The 24,426-nt window shown below is 51.8% G+C and overlaps 11 protein-coding genes across 11 annotated transcripts; 10 read left to right on the forward strand and 1 right to left on the reverse strand.

Moving 5' to 3' along the window:
* The first annotated feature begins 11 nt into the window (after positions 1-11).
* Positions 12-916, forward strand: LAESUDRAFT_36747 (uncharacterized protein). The gene is made up of 3 exons (XM_040902191.1): positions 12-208; positions 264-490; positions 552-916. Exons 2-3 carry the CDS (start codon positions 267-269, stop codon positions 775-777), a joined length of 450 nt encoding a protein of 149 aa, XP_040770762.1. The 5' UTR covers positions 12-208; positions 264-266; the 3' UTR covers positions 778-916.
* Positions 917-1,244: 328 nt separating this feature from the next.
* LAESUDRAFT_719587 (uncharacterized protein) lies at positions 1,245-2,481 on the forward strand. Its single transcript, XM_040907663.1, is given in 6 exon segments — positions 1,245-1,422; positions 1,486-1,526; positions 1,589-1,680; positions 1,692-1,693; positions 1,732-1,804; positions 1,872-2,481. 6 exon segments carry the CDS (start codon positions 1,252-1,254, stop codon positions 2,408-2,410), a joined length of 918 nt encoding a protein of 305 aa, XP_040770763.1. The 5' UTR covers positions 1,245-1,251; the 3' UTR covers positions 2,411-2,481.
* A 1,286-nt stretch (positions 2,482-3,767) lies between these two features.
* On the forward strand, positions 3,768-5,236 carry LAESUDRAFT_719592 (uncharacterized protein). Its single transcript, XM_040907664.1, has 6 exons — positions 3,768-3,784; positions 3,841-4,050; positions 4,114-4,154; positions 4,217-4,308; positions 4,358-4,432; positions 4,500-5,236. The coding sequence occupies exons 2-6, from the start codon at positions 3,880-3,882 to the stop codon at positions 5,033-5,035; spliced, it is 915 nt and encodes a 304-aa protein (XP_040770764.1). The 5' UTR covers positions 3,768-3,784; positions 3,841-3,879; the 3' UTR covers positions 5,036-5,236.
* A 2,004-nt stretch (positions 5,237-7,240) lies between these two features.
* On the forward strand, positions 7,241-8,639 carry LAESUDRAFT_36938 (uncharacterized protein). Its single transcript, XM_040902200.1, has 4 exons — positions 7,241-7,336; positions 7,398-7,633; positions 7,687-8,556; positions 8,611-8,639. The coding sequence occupies exon 3, from the start codon at positions 7,693-7,695 to the stop codon at positions 8,389-8,391; it is 699 nt and encodes a 232-aa protein (XP_040770765.1). The 5' UTR covers positions 7,241-7,336; positions 7,398-7,633; positions 7,687-7,692; the 3' UTR covers positions 8,392-8,556; positions 8,611-8,639.
* LAESUDRAFT_36924 (uncharacterized protein) lies at positions 8,337-9,376 on the forward strand. Its single transcript, XM_040902198.1, has 3 exons — positions 8,337-8,556; positions 8,611-8,995; positions 9,045-9,376. Exons 1-3 carry the CDS (start codon positions 8,463-8,465, stop codon positions 9,148-9,150), a joined length of 585 nt encoding a protein of 194 aa, XP_040770766.1. The 5' UTR covers positions 8,337-8,462; the 3' UTR covers positions 9,151-9,376.
* Positions 9,377-10,507: 1,131 nt separating this feature from the next.
* On the reverse strand, positions 10,508-11,600 carry LAESUDRAFT_36928 (uncharacterized protein). Its single transcript, XM_040902199.1, has 3 exons — positions 11,576-11,600; positions 11,363-11,519; positions 10,508-11,307 (listed from the first exon to the last, which is right to left on the reverse strand). The coding sequence occupies exons 2-3, from the start codon at positions 11,363-11,365 to the stop codon at positions 10,660-10,662; spliced, it is 651 nt and encodes a 216-aa protein (XP_040770767.1). The 5' UTR covers positions 11,366-11,519; positions 11,576-11,600; the 3' UTR covers positions 10,508-10,659.
* Positions 11,601-12,265: 665 nt separating this feature from the next.
* LAESUDRAFT_719602 (uncharacterized protein) lies at positions 12,266-14,412 on the forward strand. The gene is made up of 3 exons (XM_040907665.1): positions 12,266-12,650; positions 12,705-13,891; positions 13,944-14,412. The coding sequence occupies exons 1-3, from the start codon at positions 12,391-12,393 to the stop codon at positions 14,279-14,281; spliced, it is 1,785 nt and encodes a 594-aa protein (XP_040770768.1). The 5' UTR covers positions 12,266-12,390; the 3' UTR covers positions 14,282-14,412.
* Positions 14,413-14,487: 75 nt separating this feature from the next.
* Positions 14,488-16,244, forward strand: LAESUDRAFT_808692 (NAD-P-binding protein; the record flags this gene model as incomplete). Its single annotated transcript, XM_040914085.1, has 9 exons — positions 14,488-14,884; positions 14,938-15,170; positions 15,236-15,251; positions 15,312-15,343; positions 15,397-15,430; positions 15,475-15,565; positions 15,627-15,741; positions 15,798-15,893; positions 15,940-16,244. The coding sequence occupies exons 1-9, from the start codon at positions 14,802-14,804 to the stop codon at positions 16,242-16,244; spliced, it is 1,005 nt and encodes a 334-aa protein (XP_040770769.1). The 5' UTR covers positions 14,488-14,801.
* Positions 16,245-16,618: 374 nt separating this feature from the next.
* LAESUDRAFT_740401 (NAD-P-binding protein) lies at positions 16,619-18,226 on the forward strand (the record flags this gene model as incomplete). Its single annotated transcript, XM_040911077.1, has 7 exons — positions 16,619-16,701; positions 16,758-16,990; positions 17,100-17,175; positions 17,296-17,386; positions 17,451-17,559; positions 17,617-17,727; positions 17,782-18,226. 7 exons carry the CDS (start codon positions 16,619-16,621, stop codon positions 18,081-18,083), a joined length of 1,005 nt encoding a protein of 334 aa, XP_040770770.1. The 3' UTR covers positions 18,084-18,226.
* Positions 18,227-18,401: 175 nt separating this feature from the next.
* On the forward strand, positions 18,402-19,203 carry LAESUDRAFT_719606 (uncharacterized protein). The gene is made up of 2 exons (XM_040907666.1): positions 18,402-18,679; positions 18,739-19,203. The coding sequence occupies exons 1-2, from the start codon at positions 18,425-18,427 to the stop codon at positions 19,156-19,158; spliced, it is 675 nt and encodes a 224-aa protein (XP_040770771.1). The 5' UTR covers positions 18,402-18,424; the 3' UTR covers positions 19,159-19,203.
* Positions 19,204-19,269: 66 nt separating this feature from the next.
* Positions 19,270-22,762, forward strand: LAESUDRAFT_37124 (RdRP-domain-containing protein). The gene is made up of 15 exons (XM_040902210.1): positions 19,270-19,579; positions 19,636-19,831; positions 19,884-20,022; positions 20,092-20,357; positions 20,415-20,541; positions 20,599-20,717; positions 20,773-20,888; positions 20,947-20,969; positions 21,020-21,079; positions 21,128-21,176; positions 21,234-21,519; positions 21,577-21,883; positions 21,945-22,028; positions 22,082-22,130; positions 22,188-22,762. Exons 1-15 carry the CDS (start codon positions 19,347-19,349, stop codon positions 22,468-22,470), a joined length of 2,337 nt encoding a protein of 778 aa, XP_040770772.1. The 5' UTR covers positions 19,270-19,346; the 3' UTR covers positions 22,471-22,762.
* The last annotated feature ends 1,664 nt before the right edge of the window (positions 22,763-24,426 follow it).

Here is a 24,426-nt window from a genome sequence, read left to right on the forward strand (position 1 = left end):
GCGCTCGTCTCCAGGCCGTACTCGCTGAAGGACATATATCGTACCCTTGTCGTCCTTCGCGCCCGCTCTTCGTTCAAGTCCACGCCTCCTTTCCTTTCCTTGCTCAAGGTCTTCAGTACATTTTGCGTGATGTTCTTCCTGTTATACCGCGCTTCTGTGATCTCCGCGCTCGGGGTGGCCACTCTTTTGATAAGCATGTCTTCTCACGGTGCGTCTTCTTCATGTTCTCTTGTCGATCATGGAATTGACGAAGCTGCTGGTAGTTCATGCTGCACCCGACTTCCGTCCGATGCACTTCGTCCTGGACGAGGTATCCTCGTCCGCGTCGGTACCATCTACGCAACTTGCCGCGACGTACACTGTTCCCTCCTTCATTCCTGACGTATCAGGTACAATTGTACTCGATCAGGTGTCCGCAACCACGTCTGTCACGGCGGCATCTGATGATGCTGTCACCGGCGTGGCAGACACCACAGCGTCAATCAGCACCGTAGGTGGCACACCAAACTATATGCGATCATCCTTGCTGACAGTGCCAAATGCGGATCCAGAGTCATACTCGTCAGAACGTCTCGGTGCAAAAGAGCAGCGGGGCGATCCGAGACCTCGGCGGGACGGGTATCTGGCTCGCATGTTCCCTTGGGATCCTGTACAACGTTCTCTGAGTATCACTCACCCGTGATGATTAGTCAATCTGATCTCCGCCCGCTCTCACCCCTCCCCTCGCCGAAGACCTGGTGTCAACGGCCGCTGCCACCTTCTTTACACACAAAATAGAATGTAATCATATTCCGTCGCTGTATCAACCACCCTTGCAATCCCTGTATCCGTAGCTGAGGTTATTCCGCATCCTGTAGATGTCGCTCTTTTGTACCGGCAGCGCTGGATGCACTGCGGCCCAATACATTTGTCAGACAGATCTTCTGGACGTGGGATGAATATTAGTTGCGGTCTACCACAGGTACCACGCGCATGCGCGAAGAACAAGTACGTGGGCCAATTGCTTACAGCCACACTTGTTCTACAGCCACACTTATTTGATGGCATGACGGCGAGAAGTGGATGCCGAGGGAAGCCGGTTCGGGATCGCGACTGAGCGGCCCAATTTGCGTCACCAAAGATGACGTGCCGCTCGGCATCGTGGTCGTGCGTGGACCCCTCTGTGTTTCTATATAACGGCCAGGAGAGAGACGAGTTGGAATGCAGACTACTACAAGCGACGCCGCAGCTGCAGCAATAGTAAGTTCGGGCATGGCAAACATAACTCCCGAGGACCTGGATTTTTTCCGCAAGCAGTCTCTCGATGAGCGTTATTATGATCTGGAGGCGGACGAGCTTGCGTTCTTCAAGAGTCAGACGGGTATACAGGACGAGGAAGAACTCAAACAACACATCATGAAGGTACAAGAGGATGCGTTCGAGGTATGTACAAACATTGTGCGAAACGTTGATCACCTTTGCTGATATTGCTCCTGTGTGCCGCAGATTTATCCGTATCCGTGCATTCGACGTTTCGCTTTCACAAAGTACGCTTTGTTGATGTACCTGTCATGAGGGATGCGGCCTGACCGTATGGGATGATAATAAGGCTCAAGATCTCCCGATTGCCCGCCTATGATCAGCTCCTGAAGCTGGGAAAGGAGAGGAAAGGAGCCATCTTCCTTGATATCGGTTGCTGCTGTGAGTGGTCCTTCTGCACTTTATAGATGAGCTCTCACCGTGGAGACAGTCGGGAACGATGTAAGGAAAGCGGTCGCGGATGGCTATCCCGCCCAGAATGCCATAGCCTCTGATTTGCAACCCGGTACATTTACCATTCTCGCGTACTGGCTAGAATGCGCTGCTCACACAACGCCTGCCCACAACGTCAGAATTTTGGGAGTTGGGTCGCCGTCTCTTCAGGGACACCCCCGAAGCCTTCCCCGTGCCTTTCGTTCCAGGCGACGCATTCAACACCTCCTTCCTCAAACCAGTGCCGCCCTTCTGCTCCCCTCCGGAGACGCCAGTCCCGCCGCTCTCCTCTCTGACCACACTTACGCCCCTCCTCGGCCACGTCTCCGCCATACACGCATCTTCATTCTTCCACCTCTTCGATGAGGCGCAACAGCTCCAGCTCGCACGATCCGTCGCGGGGCTCCTTTCCCCTGCTCCCGGGTCCATGATCTTTGGCGAGCACGTTTCTCGCCCGGAGAAAGGATACAGAACGGAGCAGCTCCGCCCGAATGCCCAGGGCCCCTATATGTTCTGCCACTCGCCCGACAGCTGGAAGGAGATATGGGATGGCCAGGTGTTCGAAAAGGGGACTGTGGAAGTCAAGGCGGTCTTGAAGGAAAGGAACAGGTATAATGATTTGAACAATGAGCCTGGAGAGAAGTCCTGGAAGATGGCGTGGTCGGTGACGAGGCTGTAGTGCCGTTGTGATGACCGGAGGAGATTGGATAGTAACGATGAGGATGCTTGTCCTCTGTCGATAGAATGTCTCCAATTGATACATCGTACAACTTTTTGGTCCATAAGATTAGCATACGTAGCTCGACCAGGAATCCTTCCATATGGTCTCGCTAGGCTTCTTGCGTAAAGGTGAGGCGAATTGAGAAGAAAGGGGAAAAACTCACAAGTAGCCGCGGTGATCGACTGAATAGAAAGCATGAGCTGCTGCGGACATTGATGATGCATTTTTTGGCACCTTGCACTATGACGGAAGTGTCGAGTGCACGGTGATATAAATAGAGGCTGGAGGACGTAGACGAAACGTTCTCGGATGCAAAAGAAGCATGGAATGTAGGCCAGAAATATCTGTGGTGCTCGTCTTGTCGGCTGCAGTATACCTTAAAAGTCGAAATTGAAAGCCGAGATTTATACGCCGCGGGATGCATGCCATCTTCACTTGTCCGCACATTCTATAGATCCAGGCCCCGACTGCAGGTCGTGATGCGAAAGAACGTTAGCAGAGCTCGCTCCACTGCGGAATTGCTTCCACACTAAACGAAGTTGGGGGTCTCGCGTGTCTTGAGGAGTTTTCAGAGAGCGAATTCATACATCCCGTATGCGAGCCGTCGCGTACCGTTAATATTTGGTAATTTTTAAATCAATCGCTAAGTCTCACAGGTGGAGCCTACAGAGTCGTACTGAGAGAATAGCGATATAAAAAGACAACGGAAACTCGGATAGGTCCCCATTGTGAGAGCTGCGGCTGAACTTCAGAAGCCTGCAATTGATGAAATGGAAGCCTGAACTATATCTTCGGAGATGCTACATAGGTAAATATAAATAGCACGGTAGCCTGTGACCTGCTGGCACTCACCACGATCAGTCAGTCTGACCTCCGTCCGCTCTCACCCCTCCCCTCGCCATAGACCTTGTGTCAACGGCCGCTGTCGCTCTCTTCACACACACAATAGATCACATAAAAGTACCCCATCGCTGTACTATCCACCACTCCTTGCAATCCCGGTATCCGTAGCTGAGGCTATTGCACGTCCCATAGCTGTCGCTCTTTTATACCGGCTGTGCTGGATGCACTGCGGTCTAATGCATCTGTTGGACAAATCTTCCGAAAGAACGCAGCTGCGGTCTACCGCGGTCTATGGCAGGGGTACCATACGCATGTACGTGTGCCAATTGCTTGCAACCACACTTGTTCTACAGCCACACTTATTTGATGCATGATGCATGACGGCGAAAAGTGGATGCCGAGGGAAGCCGGTTCGGGATTGTGACTCTTCGGCGGGAGCGGTCTAATTTGCGTCACCAAAGATGACGTGCCGCTCGGCATTGTGGACGCGTACGGACCGTTCTCTGATTCTATATAACGGCAAAGAGAGACCAGTTGGAATGCAGACTACAAGCGACGGCACAGCTGCAACAACAGTTTCGGGCATGGCAAACATAACTCCCGAAGACTTGGATTTCTTCCGCAAGCAGTCTCTCGATGAGCGTTATTACGATCTAGAGGAGGACGAGCTTGCGTTCTTCAAGAGTCAGACCGGCATACAGGATGAGGAAGAACTCAAACAACACATAATGAAGGTACAGGAGGATGCGTTCGAGGTATGTACAAACGTTGTGCGAAATGTTGATCACCTTTGCTAATATTGCTCCTGTGTGCCGCAGATTCATCCGTATCCGTGCATTCGACGTTTCGCTTTCACAAAGTACGCTTTGTTGATGTACCTGTCATGAGGGATGCGGCCTGACCATATGGGATGATAATAAGGCTCAAGATCTCCCGATTGCCCGCCTATGATCAGCTCCTGAAGCTGGGAAAGGAGAGGAAAGGAGCCATTTTTCTCGATATCGGTTGCTGCTGTGAGCGACCTCTCCGCATTTGATAGATGAGCTCTCATCGTGGACGTAGTTGGGAACGACGTAAGGAAAGCCGCCGCAGATGGTTATCCCGTCCAGAATGCCATAGCCTCTGATTTACAACCCGGTACGCTTACCATTCTCCACTCCTGGCTAGAACACGCTGCTCACATAACACCTACGCACAACGACAGAGTTCTGGGAGTTGGGTCACCGTCTCTTCAGAGACACCCCCGAAACGTTCCCGGTGCCTTTCATTCCAGGCGACGCATTCAACACCTCCTTCCTCAAACCGGTGCCGCCTCTCTACTCACCTCCGGAGACGCCAGTGCCTGCGCTCTCCTCTCTGACCACACTTACTCCTCTCCTCGGTCACGTCTCCGCCATACACGCATCTTCATTCTTTCACCTCTTCGACGAGGCGCAGCAGCTCCAGCTCGCACGATCCGTCGCAGGTCTCCTTTCCCCCGCTCCCGGATCCATGATATTTGGCGAGCACGGTTCTCTCCCGGAGAAAGGGTACAGAACGGAGCAGCTTAGGCCGAACGCGATGCGCGCCTCTATGTTCTGCCACTCACCCGACAGCTGGAAGGAGATATGGGACGGCCAGGTGTTCGAGAAGGGAACTGTGGAAGTCAAGGCGGTCTTGAAGGAGTGGGACAGGGGCAATCTAAACATCACACCTGGAGCGAAGGCTTGGAAGATGGCGTGGTCGGTGACGAGGCTGTAGTGCCGTTGCGATGACTGGAGGAGATTGGATACTGCCGATGAGGATGCTTGTCCTCTAACGATAGAATGCCTGTGTTCATTCAGATGGATGCTTCGTAATTAGCATGTGTAACTCGACTGGGAATCCTTCCATTTTCACCTGCAAGCTCCTTGCCAAAAGATGTGGTGAGTCAAGAAGAGAATGGATGGCTTCGCAAATAGCCTCGGGGAAACGATTGGATGAATAGCATGAGCTACTGCGGACATTCGACATGAATAGCTGGAGGAGGTGGATGAAACACTCTCGGATGTACTATAAGAGGTATGGAATGTAGGCCAGAAATATCCCTAGTGCTCGCCTTGTCGGCTGCAGTATACCTAAAATGACGAAATTGAAAGTGGAGAAAGTTTATTGGCTACGAGACACGGATGCCGTATTCACTTGTCCGCAGGCCCTATAGACCCGACTGCAGGTCATGATGCGAAGGGACATTAGTAGACCTTGTCCCCCCTGCAAAGTTACTTCCACACCCCATCGCGTACCGTACAGGACACCTTTAAATGCATCGGTAGGTCCATAGGTAGAGACAGCGTCGTACTGAAAGAATAGCGATACGAAAAGGTGACGGAAATCGGATAGGTCCGCATTGTGAGGGCTGCCGCAGAACTTCAGAATTCAGAAGCCTGCAGTTGATGAAATGGAAGCCCGAACTATATCTTCGGAAACGATACATAGGAGCAACTATAAATAGCGTAGCTTACCTGTTTTTGTCCATATTGCAGGCAGCTCCGGAACGTATAATGGTTGGCAAAGGGCACGGTAAAGCTAAGGACGCGGGACATGGACGCGATGCGGTCGCGTCGACACGCGTTGCGCAACTTGTCACGTGCACGGAAAATGCAGGCTTAGGGCAGGGCGTCTCGCGTCGACGTATATTGTCGCGTTTCCTTTTTCTTCCGTCTCACGTAGATCTGTTTCTTCATCATTAGCAAGGATAATGCTCTAGTCCATCAATCATTGTAAAGTGAGCGGTGGCCTGCGGTGGCGCTGTAAACCGTCCGCGGCCATTTGTGCGACCCCCACCACACCCAACCACTTCTTCTTTCCCTGCAACCTGCTCGTTGTTCTACACCTCGTAGAGGGACTGTTGAAGAAATATTGGGCTTGCGTCGGATTTTCCCTCCATCCCTGTCTTTATCGAACTCGTCAATTTCTCTCAACGAACATAGCGGTTGAAATGCGCTCTAAGCCTGCTCAAGGTCTTCTAGGTCTCTTATCGATATTTCTGAGGACGGCGACGACGGATACCGGTCCCCTGTTTCATGCATTTCCTCTGGAGCTCTTGTCTTGCGCACGAGAAGAGCGGTCCTGCACGGTCCACGACCTACGGACTCGTCCTGCACTCTTTCTACACTACTTGAAAGATACAAGACGAGTGTCCTGCGTCACCGATCGCGGAACTGATACACAGCTGCGGTAGCCACATCATCTTGCACGATCAACGCTAGTAAACGTCGGTTCATCGGCGTGCAGCAGCGTGGAAACGAGTCGGGAATTTTCTGCAGACAACCGAAGACTAGATTCCACCGCATTGTACTCGGTGCGTCTCGATTCGAGCTGTTATTACCAGGTGCTGTGAGGGGCGGTGCTTGCGCCTCTGCATCAGTGATTGCGTTTGATACTCTATGTGAGCATCAAAGTGGGCGGCGCCTCCCTCGTCTTTTGCCTGCGCCACTACATGCGGCTCAGATAGGCTCTCATTCTTGACCTGGTACCAACAATGCTACGTCAGACTCTGATGATCCTGTGGATATACAATGGCTGTTGGGCGTGTCACGGCCTCGAGGCAGTGCTTGATCGGCGTCATAGCTGCAGGGATCAATTGCACCGTAACTAAGTGCTGTTGGGAGACTCGAGACAACGTAAGATGAGAAGTCAGGCTGAGCAGCATGGCTGTTCGAGATAGCTGTACATGTGTGCTGAAAGCTCCGTGTTCACGAACAGGTGATGCTGTGCGCAGTGCCTGCGACGGCTACTGCCGATTTCAACACGACAACTCTCCATTCACTGGAAGGATAGCCTGGACGCGCTACTCGTACCATTGCACCCTGCAAATGCATGTCGCGAATACTATGGATATTGCGCGCCAGAACGTAGCTGAGAAGGCGAAGGGCAGTGACTCCAGAGGAGGCGACCCACATGCGATGATTCAAAATCAGTAGCACAAAAGAAACACATTCGTCACGGTCAGCGCATGCGCAGAGCAACATTGACAAGCGGCATTCGAGAAGAGTGAATGCAGTCACATCGGTGTGCTGTGTTGTACGTCCCAGGTGACAAATAGAATATAGGAGCTCAAATATGTCTAATGCGGCTAGGACAGCGCCATAGCCTCTATCGTTGCACCATGGAGATATGCGACGATGTAAGCGCCGCAAGCAGAGGCTGTGTGAGCGTCTTAGCAGACCGTGTCGGACTAAGATGAATGTTATGGTTCTTATATGAAACGTTCCACATCACTGCAGGGCCGTCCACCCCACTCTTATCTCATCGGCATTGTCTGCATCGTTGTCATCCTCCATTACGACAGGCCGCATCTCGTGCGCATTGGAATCACTTGTGAGCAGCTACGTAACAATGTTCTTGGACACTTGCTCATACAACAACACAAGCCGTCCATGGCCACTCCAGTTGACGCTAATGCAGCTTCGATGACCAATGACCCTCAGCCTCGCCTTTCACCCGAGATCTGCGAGCGCATCATCGACCATCTCCGTCCAATTGATCATGAAGATGAAAGACAAACTGTGTTGAAACGCGCTCTCGTTTGCCGAGGGTGGTACGCCGACAGCCGCGCAGTCTTTTTTGAGATACCCGAGCTCCACACTCGGAGAACTGCGGTCGTCTATGTGAGGTCACTGCAGCAGATGCCTCTCCTCGCTGACCGTGTGCGACACTTAGTGATCGGAACTGAGTCTCTAGATGCCGAGGAGACCATCATGACATGCCCAGACTTGGCATCGATTCTCATGATGCTAGCAGGGAAACTTCCAAAGCTGGCCTCGCTCAGCTTCTTCGATGTCAGCTTCGACCATTGCTCTATGCGCCATTTAGCGTTCTGGAATTTGCACGAACTCAAACATATCACTACATTGTCACTAGTGCATGTGACGTTGCCGTCGGCGAGCCCCTTCATTCAGGTCATCTGTTCATTTCCTCGTCTGCAGAGCCTTATTTGCGGGGATCTGCATTGGAGCAAATCGAGGACCATGGCTCCACTGCCTGAACGTCGCCTCATGCCTTTGACAAAGTCACTTCCCTTCTATATGACCTGTCGTGCTTCGAAGACGTTGGACGTGTTCTTCTCAGTCTGCTAAATCAAGCTATCCTTACAGAACTCTACCTAAATCCACAAGTCTCTGCAGCGGCTCTTGCTTTTACCCAAGACATGTTGAACATGTCCGGAACGAGACTCGAGAAGGCAAGAATCACTTTCAGTGCACCAGAGGAAGATGCTGGTGGCAGTTTCCAGTCCTTGCCCTGTGAGCATTCAATCAAATAGTGTTCCGTGCACAGCATGGCTCATACCTTTTCAGTACACCCTATCAGCCTTGAAGCAAATGTCAATCTTCAAGAACTTGGACTGGGCATCAACACTTCAGAATTGAATGACCTTGCACTGTTTGTCCGGAGTGTGCTGCAGCCTCGGCTCGAGACAATATCATCAAAATATCTCAAAGACATCTATTTCATCATAGAAAGCAATTCAAAATGGGAAACAGATGCCCTGCTTAATGCATTTGACCAAGAAGCCTGCTATCAGACTGACGAGCTTTTGGCTGAGGGACATTTCGCTAAGCTGCGAGGCGTATCGATAGCTTTCCGTTCAGACTCCACTGAGTTGGACGACTCACAGCGCGTTAACTTCTGCACAGAGATCTGTGCTCGCTTTCCTAAACTGAACGGCAAGAACATGTTGAGGTGCGTCGTCCTCATCCTTGCAAGCCTAACTGAACTCACATGGATTCAGTATTGATTATAACTTATGCCGATTTCCAAGTGATGCTGAGAGGGCATTGAAGGCCAAACAATTGGCCAATAAGCAACCTCGTCCAACCGAGCAAGGCGCCACATAGGCAATCACTGCCTTTGCACTCATGCCAACTCGCCTTCACTTTCCTCTCCAGATTATCCAGGACGTGCGGCTCCCATGACCAGCCCCTCTCCCAAATGCTCGCCTAAGTCCCGTCCCATCGATAAATCATCCAGACTTCAGCGCGAGCATCGTACTCTCATCTAGCCTTGTCCGCTTTCGTCACGCCGTCACCGTGATGCTGGATATGGCACGTCATTGCCATGGTCACTATGGTACCCCGTGTCCTATTTGTCGACAATCACAGTTCCACTGTTGTCCACAATCATCGTGATCCCCGCACAAAATCCTTGTGATGCTTGCACCGCATCGGTGATAGATTCTCGAACGTCCGGCGATTTCTATGCCAGTTTGTGTACTCTCAAGTGCCTGATGTAATTACCGCGCGACAGATATAATTCCACGTCACTTTCGCTCGCTTCGTTTTATCTGTACCTATGTCTTGCCATTCGAGTTCGTTCTTCTACGCTGCCAATGCAAATCAGACTTTTCAGTAGTCCGCCTGATCCTGTAGGCACAGCGTGCCGTCACAGTGAGTGCCAGGCTGTGAGAGATCAACGGAAATGTACTTTGTAAGCAATAGAGAGATTTCACCACCGCAGACTCGATACGAGATATCAACGATGCCGGAATAGCAGAAGTCACTCTTGCGCGTGTAATGGAAGCAGAATGTGACATTGATGTAGAGACCGGATGCACACAAGACCAATATACCTCACGGGACGATTCCAACTAGGTCTTGGGTTCACATTCCGATAACGCGCGCATGAAGTTAAGCACAGCACAAGTTCCGGAGATGAGGCATGGATAGCAGATGCGAATCCGAACATTTCATATACAAGCTTTCAGCGATACATGACCTTGAGTGTACCTATTTGCTGTCGAGCCCAAGGATGAACGTGCAGAAGATGATGAAGCACTCAAAACAAGATGTGACTGCAGGATGCCGAGGGCGAGAGCGCCGACTCATATGACGAGAGTATCATAGCGAGCGTTCCATGGCGCGTCGCTGCATCAACATTTCTCGCCACCGCTTGCCTTGTCCGCTGACACATCGCGACTGCAGCAGCTGGTGGATGGGCAGTTGGATGACCGCGCGTCGGGAGCAGCGTGATAGCTGTGGCTTCCCTTTGTCCTCGTCGGGCATGTGGACGCGTTTGGCGAAAGTGACGGGGTATGATTTCGGTCGCGTCACTCATGGCGTCTACCGTGTAAGCTTTGCTCGTACCGTGACAGAAAATTATATCCTCTCATGCGTTCTCTCTTGAATGATTGAGATACGCAGGCCTCCATCAAGCTCATCATGCCAATGGCGGGAGGCCCAATGTTAGAAATTAAGAGCGAGGCGAACGATAGCATGTAACATTTGGAGCGGAAGACGTGCGATGGACTACTATACACCATGTGAAATGTGAGAAATCAATGATTACAAAACCTGCGATTCAGGAGCGTGATACAAAAATCGCATATGCGGCCCAAGGGGGCACGTTTTTCATTGATTTGAAGTAACGGCAGGAGTTCGGCAGTACTCGCACAAGCAGCGCTGGGTTGTCGAAGCCGATGCGCGGTTGATTTTTTGTTCCATCGCCAGTGAAGGAAAGGGGACGGTGGAGATCTCTGAACGGCATATCTCCGTACGGTGCCGGACAGGTATGGCATGATTCGGGGCGTCAAAGCACGTTAGTCCATTCGCACTGCTGAAATCTCGCCGCACTCGTGCTTCGAAGTCGGCCAGGGCCCCGGCGTCCACGTCGAGTCCGCATTCGAGCGCATTGAACACGTCGTACTCCATGATATCGATCACTTCATCCAGGGACATCGCGAATGCGACAGCCTGCAACTCTCCCAGCTTGATGAGGGTGTGGTCCCTGGAAGATTTTCCTGCGAGCCCCAGAGCGCAGAGGAAGAGCGATTCGCCGCTCGTAACCACCATAGTGGGATTGTAGTGTTTGAGATTTTGAAGGTAGTACAGAGCACGGAATGTAACGGATGGATGAGCGGCCGAGCGTCGCTGAAGCGTCCAGATGAACCGAAACAGGCACGGGTCAAAGTCCGATATTGACATTTGCGACCATAGAAAGACGTGGTGGACGAAGTTTGCAGCGATGAACGCTCGTTCTCTTGATACATCCAGGTCCTCCTGCATGAGAATGTTGAGACGCCTGACAATAGCCACTCGATATTAGCCGACCTACCATTTGAAGAGGTTGAGGAAACCGGGCAGGTGGGTGACTTGAGACGCACGAGCAGTCCGGAGGACGTACTTTTATACTCCTCAGAGGCTAGCCACACGCGGTACCAAAAGATCAGTGGCCACGGAGTCGCCAACTCGCATTATTTCCTATCCAACACCTGATCGTTCTCTTCGGTCCGGGATAAATAGAACCGCGGAGTATAATCCACTTTACCTCGGAACACGTTTTGACCGACATGCACTAGAAGCCATTCTAACCGCATCACATGTGCTACGCCGGTGAAAGCCTGTGGCACTGAACCGTAGTGGTCACAATTGTTGCCACTACCGGATGGCAACGAGGCGGCTGCTAAGCGATGGCATACATACAATAAAAAGATAGGCTTGACGTCGATGAGATCTGCATGAATGAAAGTGATGTATATTCCAGCCAAATACTCGACTTACAAACGATTATCTACGGGAATGTGTGTGCGCATCGATTTAGTACTCGACTATCCACGGAGTACTGGATAGCACAGGACAGCCAAGCGTGGACCGAGCATGATTCGTCTTCCATATCGCGAGTAAGGAGACGAAGGCATTGAGCGCCGTGTCCCCAGGCAAAGGCGAGTGGGAAAATGTGGTCGACGGCTTACCGATCATGGATATCGAGATACGGCCGGCCAGGCGTGGCGGGCGACAGTAGGACACGCTCAGCAGAAGCTGAATGGAGTGAACGAACGATCATAGCATTACCATTTGCTGGCGGATGAAGAAAGAGAGGATGTGGAATAAAAGAAAAGGAAGCAACAATTTATATCGACGCGAGACGCCCTGCCCTAAGCCCTCATTTTTCCATGCACGTGACAAGTTGCACACGCGTGTCGACGCGGAGGCGCCGGACCCACGCGCGATTCAACGTCTCGCGTTCAATATCAATTCTATCCGGCTAGAGGTCTCCATCTGTATCACCTTTTCGATCTTTTCTTTTGACCAGCAATTGGCTTCATCGCCGGATCCGATATTCACCTGGAAGACCTCGACGAAATGATTCTGGCCCCTTCTGCACCCCCGCCACCGTCCATGTCTCCAGAGAGACCCGCTGGGAGCAGAGCACTCTCTCCGGTACGCTTTCCGGAGGAAACCCAAGATGACAATGAAAACACTTTTCAAGCGCAGGGTCAAGGTGCACGCCTGACAATACCCCACGTCGTCCTTGAAGAGAATAATATACCTTTCGCCATGGCGGCTAGCCTTGCGACGTCTTTGTTAGGGCACGTCTTGTTCCTCAAATCTCAGATCCCATTGTGAGTCGTCCGTTTCACGTTCGCAGAGAATATCGCTTCATGAACACGCTCTAGCCCTGTTGTACAGCTGGCACGTATGCCAGGTGGTAGCAGCGATCCGCGCACAGCAAAGAAGCGAGCAGAATTGCTGGCAGCATTTGACACGCTATCGTCACATCTCCGCACGACCTTCTCAGCCCTTTCTAGTGCAATGTCACAACGGAAGGGGAAACGATCCGAGAATGAGAGTCCATCGAAGGCCGGATCCGCATACCTTGCATTCGTCTTGGGTCCGAGTGTAGGAGCTGCACGGGCAAAGGTGGTTCTCGTAGTGGATGGACTGGATGTTAAGGTAATGAGGCAGAAGGATGAGACGACGAGCGGGCTGGACAGTGTGGCGACTACTGACAATGAGAGTCCGGACAGGCTTGATCAAGATCAGTCGAAGGACGGCAGGCTGACGCGCGATGTCCGCAATAGCAGAACAGGGACATACTTTGATGACGAGGGCAGTAGCGAAGAAGACAACGCCGATGCAACAGATGATGAGGGAAGCATATCGTCCGAGATAGCCACAGACCCCCCCGCCTCTCGTTCGCCTTCACCATCTCCTTCGCCCTTCCAGTCTCCGCGTCAGTCATTTGTTCCGTTCCAGGATCAAGTTACGACGCCGCCGCCCTCGAAGACACCCTTATGGCCATCAGCTTTGTCATCAGGACCTCTTTCATCACCTTCCTCGTTATCCAAGGAAGCCACAGAGACCGTTCACTGTCATCCATCTTCATTATCTGAGCCAGCTACTGCATCTTCTTTTCGGACGTTCATCCCTTTTCGAGATCAAGAATCGATGCTGCCACAAACATCACCTTTACGGCAGTTACCTTTGTCCTCACCACCTCTTACACCGCCCTCTCAACCTCGAGTTTGGGCAATCACTCCATTCCAAGATAGCGATGACAGGACACCGGAAAGGACACCTCTTCGACCACTGCCTTTGATCTCACAAATCCCTTCACAGAATCATCTCGCTACTCTTATCAAGACCGACTTGCATGAGGAGGAGCAAAACCGCAAGCCACTAGGGCGGACTCCCCTGAAAGTCTTGTCCTCACACCCTGCCTCGCAGAGCCAACCCGCCACACCTGCGAAATTCAATACTTTAACCGAAGACCAGAAGAAGATACGAGCAGCTGAGCGTCTTCTCTCGCGAACGCTAGCTAACGCATGTGCTGAAGATGAAGGAGGCATGTCTTGCGAGCTTGGTGAGTACACCTTCCGTCAAATTGTTGGTGGGCCGTTAACATCCAGCAACAGCGCCGACACACGCGCATGTCCTGCTGCGTGCGCCGCGGAGGTTTGTGCATCCCGCGTGGGTTCCAAAGCAGAATTTGACGCGCTCGCTTGAGGGAATGCTGCAGACGTTCTTGGAAGAGGCGCGCTGCATGGAAGGCTCGCGTCAAGATAAGCGCTCTGGGGCGAGGAAGGGCGTAAAGACGGAAGGCGTGTGGGTCTCTTGTCGCGGAGGCGAGATCAACCCTGACGTGAAGCTCAATGTACGAGAGAATCAAGATGAGGAGGATGAAGACGAGGAGGAGGACGAGATGATATGGTGGGCATGGGACGGAAAGATTATTGGGTTCGCGGATTGGTGACGTTTCAATGAGACGGTCGTACCATGCATGCTATGTTCGGAGATGGCGACTTCAGCATTCCCAACTATTCACGGAACAGACATGTATTGCTAGTCACAAGTCTACATAATGATAATAGATTTTCAGTGGAATGAAGTGAAGTCACTCCATGCAGGAATTCTATTAATGGGATATCGCGGAGTGCATGGCCACATCAGACGCCCGACCCTCCTTGCATTCACCCCGCCATGATCGCGATTCGCGATTAACAAAGTCCTCATCCTCAGCGAACATCTGGTTCAGTATCAGTCTGTGCCTTGGCAAGCATCGGCGCCGCGCTACGTCCCTTGTTTCCGCAAAGCGAAATTCATCCCCGTCATACCTCCGCTGATGCATGCTCTTTCGGTGCCTTTCCGGCCCAAAACTGGTGACATGGCCGTCGAGGAAGCGAGGATGGGAAATTCCTGAGAGGTTCTATTAAATCAACGTACGACTTTGCCCTCTCCGCCCTTGCGCCTTGCCTCTCCTCCCGCTCGACACAATGGGGCTCTCGTTCTCCAAGAAATTCGACCCGACGAGCCTGCCCGATTTGACAGGCAAGGTCATCATCGTCACCGGCGGCGCGTAAGCCTGGGCATTCGTCTTCAAATTCGGACTGTCGTTGACGGGGCGTGCAGCGCTGGCGTCGGATTCGCAGTCGTGCAACACCTGGCGCGGCGCGGCGCGAAAGTCTACATCGCCGCGCGCACCGAGGACAGGGCGGACGATGCCATTCGGCGGCTGCATGCCGCTGGGCTGGATCCAGGGAATGGCAGGATCGACAAGCTCGAGCTGGACCTGGTGGACCCGCGGATCGTAAAGAAGGCTGCGCAGGAGTTTTTAGCGGAGGAGGACCGATTAGACATCCTCAGTAAGCTCGTTTTTTTGTGTCTATTGTGTCGCTTGGGCTCTATGTGACGCATGTCGATCATATAGTCAATTGTGCTGCGATGTGAGCTTATCTCTCGTCGCTCACGGTGAGGAGTGGATGGCTCACTCCTTGTGGTACTAGCATCATCTGTCCGTATCAGTTCACCAACCATGGTAAGTCATTTCCCACAGAGTACTATTGCCAGTATTGAGTGGCCAGTGTTCAGGTGTCCAGGATGTGGTGATGGTCAAGTATGTGGTGTGTGCAAAGCGAGATCGTATGAGTTGACCAACTCTGTGTTCAGCTACATTGGTCACTTCGTCTTTACGCGAGAGCTCCTACCGATCCTCAAGAAGACGGCGAGCGAACCAAACAGCGACGTCCGAATAGTTGACGTATGTCTTGCTCTGTTGTGATCACTAATGGGAAATGCTGAGATATACGAACTCATCACAGGTTTCGTCAGACGGCTACGACGCTATTCGGCATCCGATACACTTCCGCACTATCGAGGATTTCAACCCGGAATATAAGGAAAATGTCTTCCCGTGGCCAGCCCTCATGCGATATTGTAAGCTAGTCCTGTGTTCAGGTACAACCCTCTCTGAACAGCTGTGTCACTCGCAGGCTATAGTAAACTGTTGGTCGTTCTACACGTGACAGAGCTGCAGCGACGATTGAATGAGGAAGGCGTGCCTATCCTCGTGCTCACCACCCATCCTGGTGTCATCAACTCAGGCACGTAGCATCTCATCATCGCTTTCAGCAGACCTCTCATCGGCATCTGCTACAGATGGGGTGCAGAAATGGAGCAATTCCCTTGGCACTGGCATCATCGCGGCATTTGTGGCCTGGGTAATCGCGTGGTTCTTCACCTTGCCCACTGTCGGCGCATATAGCACCGTGTTCGCCGCAGCAGGGCCCGAGGTGCGCGCAGAGCCCCGAAAGTACCGCGGCGGATACATTTGCCCGCCGAACAAGCTCACAAAGCTCAGCGATAAGGCTACAGATCCGGACACGGCGAAGGAGCTGTGGGGGTTGACCGAGAAGGTGCTGAAGGATATTGGGGTGTAGGCTGTGCTTCTCTCTTCTTGTGATTCATGCCTCCCTTGCTTAGATATCTATACGAGTGTGTTTTGTCCGGATGTTTCATGCGTGCATGTCTGGGATCTCTATGTACTACAGGAATTGATGCCTGCGCGCAATGCCGGGTAGTAGCGAGCATACTGCGTACTAGCGCCGGCCGAATCACTTCACCGATACTTAGTCGGTGTAAGAATAATCATCCCGAAGTCTTTTGACGGGCACTTGATGTGCTGTCACTGCAGACTTGCAGCTTTGCTTCCTCAGTAAGCGTGAAACCATTTTCGTTGCGTTGAAACAGCCGCCGTGGTCACAGGCCTAGTAGGCGTCGATGCTCTTCTCTTCGCCTTCTGTGCCGACTCACCATGGGCATCTTTTATTCCAAAGGCTTCACACCGGATGAGCTTCCAGATCTCACTGGCAAAGTTATCATTGTCACGGGAGGAAAGCGAGTCACCGCCTGAGCTTTCGTGCAGCCTTGTGCTGAACCACGCTCCCGTGCAGTGCAGGAATAGGGTATGCGACTACTCAACATCTCGCCAGGCATGGTGCGAAAGTCTACATGGCCGCTCGTAATGAAGAGCGAGCGCGCAAGGCGATTGATCGGTTGCATGCAGCGGGGCTCGGTCCAGGAAATGGCGAAGTGATATGGTTACCGTTGGACTATGCCAATCCAAGGCTTGCGAAAAACGCGGCTGAGGCGTTCTTGGATAAAGAGGAGAGGCTGGACGCGATAGGTGCGCGTCTGCGTTGCTAATTGAGCTCTTCATTTCAAATTGATGTCCTGCAGTCAATTGTGCTGCTCTGTGAGAACGTCCTCCGAGCAGCACAGAGTCTCGCTCTGAGTTAAACTTCTCTACTTTAGGCTTCTCGTGCCTTACGCCAAGTCCTATGACGGTCGGTCAGACTTACATTCAGTGTCGTGCGCTGCCCGTCTTATGTGGTGTGGTTATCCAGGAGTTCAGGATATTGTGATGGTGAAGTAGGACTTCATAATTCGAAGGCCACAGTCCTTGGGGTTGATGAACGTTTTGCGATACAGCTACTTGAGCCCTGCGGTATTCGTACAAACGCTGTTACCACTTCTTAAGCGAACTGCGCAAGAACCTAACAGTGACGTTAGGATCGTCTTCGTATGTCCCCCCTTTCACACTCTATGACCCACAGGTCATTCGCTCACGTTCGTTGCCACAAAAGCTGTCCTCACAGGGGCATGCGCTCGCCCCTGCCGGTGTTCGCTTCCGCAGAGTCGATGACTTCAATATGGAATTCAAAGGCCAGCTGTTCTCCGAGAATAGGCGATATTGTACGTGCATATGCTCGACCAAGCAAGAAGTCACACGCTCAACACAACAACTTGTAGGTCTGAGCAAGTACATGGGCGCTTTGTATGTAAAGGAGTTGCAAAAACATTTGGACGAAGAAGGATCCTCGATAATCGTCATGTTCGTTCACCCAGGGGTTGTAAATTCCGGTGTGCATCGCGTTTACCATGATTCCGTTACATTGTTCATCGTCGCAATTGTAGAAGGCGTCCAACAGTATGCCCACTCTTCCGGCCCCATCCTCGCTCCCATCTACTCGTTCATCGCGCGTGCCCTATTTACGACTCCAGGAAAGGGCGCATATAGCACAGTATTTGCCGTTGCCGCGCCAATTGTACGCGCCGAGCCGCGCAAATACCGAGGAGCGTATATCGTTCCCCCGGGAAAACTGGGCACTCCTGGTCAGGCTGTGAATAATCAGGAGGTGGCGAGGGAGTTGTGGGAGACGACTGAACAGGTCCTAAAGGATATTGGGGCTCGTGAGCGGCACGTCGAGGGAGAATGAATTAGATCGGTTTGTACTCTCGTGTGGCGCCAGTGCTGTATACCCGATGAATTCCGGAACATGTATGGACTCGGCTGCCTCATACTATCTCAATTACAAGATATTGTTGTGTAGAGTGCTCATAAATTTATATTATGGAGCAGCAAAATTGAAACTAGGTGCATTGACACTGATACGGCGCGGTAATTATACGCCACAGACGCGTTTCACGTATGGGCGCTAAGCTTACGAAGGGTCGGTGGCGTGAGACCTGGTTCGAGCGCTTAGGCAACAACGTCCATTCCCGAGCAACCCGCAGCGCAGGCTCTTTTCCAACATCTCCTTCATGCGGGGTCAGATCCATGTCACAACATAATAATCTTTCTTTCTTACATAATATCGCGGCTGAGTTGCTCACACGTACAGAGAAAAGATTGGACACGAGGAGAATAATCAGTGCAGTTCTTGCTGCTCACGACGCAGATATCGAGTCTGGGCTATGTCTTCCAGACATATTTATGCAGGGAGGGGGATTCTATGGTCTATGCATTGGTTCATTCGGCGTGATTGGCGCGCCCGGAGAACTGGCCGCGTACACGGCGGGGCACGTCTGTCAGGTACGTTTCATTGGTCTATACACTGTAAGACCTGAACTAATAACTCGGTGTTCCAATAGTCGCACAGATATCATCGCAAGCCATGCTTCAGCTTCACGTTTCACGAGCGACATGAGTTAGACAGTCCGCTTCGGTCATCGCAAGCGTCAGCATGGCACGCTGATCATTTGAATGACGAGAGCGCTGCAAGAGTAAGAGGGTCCATGGCCGAGGAGGGGCATGGTATGTCGCCGCGCGAGAACAAGCTCTCAATCAGAAGAGAAGCACGTCCTGCTGCTGGCCCGATGTCCTTGCCGGCGCTGCTATCACGTCAACGTGCCACATCTGCTGGGATGTGGATGTGGATTGCGCTTCGTACCTCTTTCCATAGCTCGAGGAATATCCATTTGCGTGGGCAACTTTGCAAGCGTCAAACCCACCATCACGGTTTGGCATTGCCAATTCAGATAAATACTCGTCACCCAGATTGCTCCGTCTGAGGGCCGATTGCTTCTGTTCTCATGATCATGAGAATATATTTGTGGACCGAATATGGCTCTCATGAGAGCATGCTATATTGTGGACCGAATGTGGAAGTTTTGATAAGCCTTCCGCCTCGAAGTGGTTTGGAGTACAGCCTGTCCTCTACCATCAGCTTGTTCATGCTACCTCTTAGCGCTGCCTTCAGATGCTTGCGAAAGAACACTCCACAGTCTGGACAGTGTATGTTGATAACTATGGAAAGATTAGCTCGCCGAGGCGCCAACAGATATCTTCATCGAGAGCGACGCGAGCCGTAGATGATTCGACGCGATTTCTGATTCTCAGCCTGCCACGCGGGAACTGGCGGAAACCCGGCTCTGTTTTCAAAGACGTGCTTTCGGGATGGGTTAAGGATGGATATCGAGTGGACGGTACCGCGTGAGGAACCATATATGAGTAAAGCTTACCTGCTGCTCACATAATTGTTGTAGCAGATATTCCTTCCTCGGCTTTACTGATTCTCATGTGAGGAGCGGGAAGCTCATATTCTTCCGTGAAGATGCGAAATGGACCCTGGATCGACTCCGTGGATGCTTTGGTGACCTTGACGAGGTGTTCAAGACATCGGGCTATGGGAAGTATGCAGCACGTCTCGCGCTGTCATTCTCCTCAACTGTCCCGATGGTCAATGCAAGTCAGGGTCATATTCTAACTTTTCCATTGTACTGAATTTTCGTCACAGATTCCGGATGATCACGCACTGCTTTTAGATGATTTGCGCGCTAATGATGGTTCCCTACATTCCGACGGATGTGGCCTTATTCGCGAGTCCCTGGCTGTACAATTGTGCAGACAGATCAACATCCCCTATGACACATCCGGTAAGTAATCAACTGTCTTGATCGCCTGCTCGATATCGGTGAGCTGATCTATACTACTGCTATCGTCAGCATTTCAGATTCGGCGGGGAGGCATCAAAGGCCTCTTGGTCAGATACCCCGACGAGACCTTTGATCAGTTATGTTCCCATTATCACGGTCGCGCCAATGGGCGTGGCAGTACATCTAAGTATTCTATTGCCTACAGAAGGTCAATGGTGAAATACAAGGGTGGCCCGATCACACTGGAGCTCAATAACTACTCGACATGTCCGGGTTCAGCAAGGCTCAATGTGGGATTCATTCTTTTATTGCTCACACTAGGGATACCATACACGGTGATTATTTTGCTCCACCAGGAACTCAGAGACCCGCACTGACCGCATAGGGTCTAGGTCTTCGAAAAGTTGCTCAAGGACCAGCTAGACCTAATTGATAGCATCGTACATGACCGAGAGATGGCCCTAAGGTATATCAAAGGAGAACTCAACGCTGGAGATACGGCTACGTTTAATCAAGATTGTGCGTGTCGATGTCCTTCTATGACGAGCGCAATTGATGACGATGACTTATACCCAGTGTATGCAATGTTGCTCGCCTGCCACGATCTTAAGGAGCCGTACGTCGAATGGAAGCTGCGTTCGTTCCAGAAGCAACAATATGACCACCTCTCGAATAAACTTAACTTACGTGTCGAGGTATGACCAGATTTTCAAACAATGCCTTTTGTCCTAACCTGTTCAATGATGGCAGGATTCTTGTTATGTCTACGGGGTAATTGACGAGCTTGGGATCCTGGATCCGGACGAAGTATATGTGAATTTGCCCGGCCGGACCGGAGTACTTGAGCGAGACGTGCTCGTCGGACGGTTTGTGTCTTGTTTCTCTACAGGATTCACAAGTCTGAATGATTCCGGTTCTCACCAGGAATCCATCATATTCGCCTAGCGGTAAGAGAAACGGCTGCCAGAAGCTATGCTGGTGAGATGACATCATACAGATCTCAGAAAATTTCGTGCTGTGAATCCCGAAGCTCTGAAGCACTTGAAGAATTGCATCGGTATGGTATGATGATTTGATCTGCACTAGTCACTCATTGGGTCAGCAGTCTTTTCCAGACTGGCGGAGCACTCGGTAGCTGATACTATGGCTTCGGGGTGAGTACTGCATTCCTCTTCTGACTACAACCTGCACCGTTTAGTCCTCGGCTTTAGAGATCTGGATGGAGACGAGTACTTCGTAACGTGGGATCCAAACTTGATTCCCACTAAGACGCTGCCTTCGCTCAAGCGAATCCCAGCTTCCATCGTGACACGCACTCAGAACCAGCAGCATCGTCCAGAGTTCGCACGTGCTGCAGTGGACACCTTCATGGAGCATAGATTCAGCACGCTGCTGGGCAGCATGGCCAATGCATGGAACAAGGCCGCACAGGCTACTCCAGAGCTCGCGAATGCTCGTTTCGCTACGGAACTAGTTCCGCTGGTCGAGTTGGCGCTAGTGAGTTCCTTCATCAGACACTCGATCGATTGCTTCTCATACGTTGTTGACCATCAGGATTCCATGAAATCTGGTTACAATATGTCATTGCTCGAGGCTCAGTTCAACGCAGTCAAGAGGCGTTATGAGAGAAACGAGCGAGAGCGCGAGCCATTCAGGAGTCCTATTGATGCACTGCGTGATATCATTCCTGCTCCTCCGAAGGTCGTGATGACCTCATATGAATGCGACGAAGCGCTGCTCCTTCGCGACTCGCCTGAAGATCGTGCGAGCTTAAAGCAGCATCTCTCTGAAGCTCCTGCAATCATGCAGGCTTTCAACCTTGACTTGACACGTGCGATTACGGAGGACAATGGATCACCTGGTGGGTCCGTTGGCGTACGAAATGTGTTATGCATCCTGACACGCGTGACGCATTTGAACAGATAGCTTCACAGAGAAGATGAAGCGCAGCGAAATCAGGCAGGCCGATCTTGTGAAGCAGGAATACCGCGATCGTTACTTCGGAGGTACGTTCTGAATTTACGCCGATGGTTTGTACTATCTAGCGACTGTTTGCTAGGAGGTTCCTTCTCCGATATGCACAAACAGAGGCTGCGGGCCTCTGCGTGGTAAGACACTTGTCTTCACCTTGCGTGTTCCGTGAGCCCATACTAGTCTTTCCTCAGGTATTATTACGGCTATAGCAGGAAGAAGATGGCCTTTGCGTGGCTTGGAGAACGCTATCTGAACGAGATCCGCGCCCGTGAGTTGATGATTGCTTGCATTAATTTGACCCTCATTGTCTGCCGTGCACATAGATCATACAAATGGCGGGAAGCCAGTGATATACATTGGGGCTACAGCAGCTCCGACTTGCTCTCCGTCGTCGAATGCAGCGATGGGCCCGATGTCGAGTGCGGACCCATCGCAGCAATCGCAGGATACCACATCGAAAGGCACGTCGGATGACATTACGCGCGTGGATAGCATCGAAGAAGGCATTTTGGACTCTACGCCGGCTGACGCTCCGGGTCAAGACACGATACACAGATATTCTGCAGCTGCTCTGCCACAAACGGAGAACGGCAGAGTAGCATCTGGACTGAAAGAGCGGACTCTTAGTGAGCAAACGATATCGACGACGACAGCAGACTCCGACAACGAGTCATTCGACTATGACTCCGAGGACGAATTCCACGACACGCAGGAGTTTTTGCCGCGTGAGAGCGAGGCGTCATCTGGTTTGTCGCGATACGAATCCGTGCGTGGGTCGTCTACGGTCGGCACGAAAGACTTGGCAGACTTGGGTGCTCACAAACCATCGACGTATCTGACGCCGATATCCGTACTCAGTCCTCTCCCTGGCCTGATGCTGCGTGGGATATCGAGCGTGTTCCCCGGGCGAAGGAGCGGAAGCGCTGCTCCATCGTCAGCCTATACCACTCCCGCTCAACCCATCTGCTCTCCGATGCACGTGGACAGCCCTGTCGTTCCCAGTCCGCCTCCGAACACCCGCGAGAGCGTCCTCTCCTACACCTCCTCACCTCCTCACGTTACGCGAGCCACCAGGGCTCCCGCGGTAGTGACGAGTCAGGCTTCACGAGGAACAGCGTCCCATCTATCTGACTTGGTGAGTGAGAACCCCAAGCCCCGGTGTCCCGTCGGAACGCGAGATATCCCTGCATGCAATGGTAATATGGAGCACGACTGGCATGTCGCGATGGGGACAAATGGGTTTGTCCGAAGGTACGGGTGTGCGAGGTGCCACAAGGCCGTTGAAGAGGCCAAGCGCGGTGATCCTGCCCGTTGGGTGCCATATGAGAAGCCTAAGAAGCAATAAAGTTAACAGGATCGCTGCGCGCTGACACTATGGTGTCTTCCCATGTGCAAAGTTGGTCGGATTTGAGCGGATTGGATTGCAATGTACCTATACGTCGTATTTTGGCTCGTTCTCCTGCTCTTGTATTTCGTTCAGCACTTTCTCGGATATCCAATGTATTGTTTTTGCAGCTACCTTTCTGACAGCAATTGAGTCCTCTTATCAACATCTCTCGCGATCGGCGTATCTGTCAGGAGACATGGTCTATGCGCCTGAGCAGACACTGGCACCGCCGCGGCGCCTACGCTGGGCGCACATTGGCAAGGGAAGCTCGTGAGCGCCTGAAGATAATGACAGGACACAAAGATTGAATACGATGAGCCAGCTGAAAATATCGCGAGATGAAAGCAATCACCTGGTGTACGTGCGGTATATAAGCGCAAGGCTCATCAATTGGTTCTTGTTGAACCATGAGAACTCTGCTTCTAACACGAGCAACCCTGGCGAGAAGGAGTGAATGTATTGAGAAGATGTACATAAGTATGATATATGCTTCACACATACATCTGGAAGCCGAGGCCTGAGACCCGAAGATACATCCTCGCCGACCAGTCGGCATCTTGGGTAGTGAGATGTTATCGAATTCGCCGAGCTATCTGGTCAGGATTCATGACCGGTGCCCGAGAGAATAACCAACGTCACGCGGCAGCACTTCGCGACAACAGAGGATTGGCCTGAGGGCAGGAAGCGTAGACGTGAAATCTAATAGTATCTCTCAGGCTCAGGATCGCAAAGCTGCGCTCTGCGCCACATAGATCCTCCACTGCGTTATGACGAGGGCGTGTTCATCTTCGATTACATCACACATCAATGGTGTATGATCCCTTTGCCAGTTTTTTTTGGATGTTCCAGTGAGGCTTCCACGTTCCAAACATGAACATTAGGTGCCGCTCCTACCGTTCTTCCTAGAAGATAATTGGTCGAACGGATGGAATAATCGGTCGAGAGAGTGTAAATCGAAATGGGGACGCATTCCAGCGTGAGTAGAGACCGGTCGAATACATATCGTCGGGTAGAATAAGCGACCTCTCGTTGTGAGCGAGCAG

The sequence above is a fragment of the Laetiporus sulphureus genome, assembly GCF_001632365.1.
Source record: "Laetiporus sulphureus 93-53 unplaced genomic scaffold LAESUscaffold_1, whole genome shotgun sequence".
Classification (NCBI taxonomy): Eukaryota; Fungi; Basidiomycota; class Agaricomycetes; order Polyporales; family Laetiporaceae; genus Laetiporus; species Laetiporus sulphureus.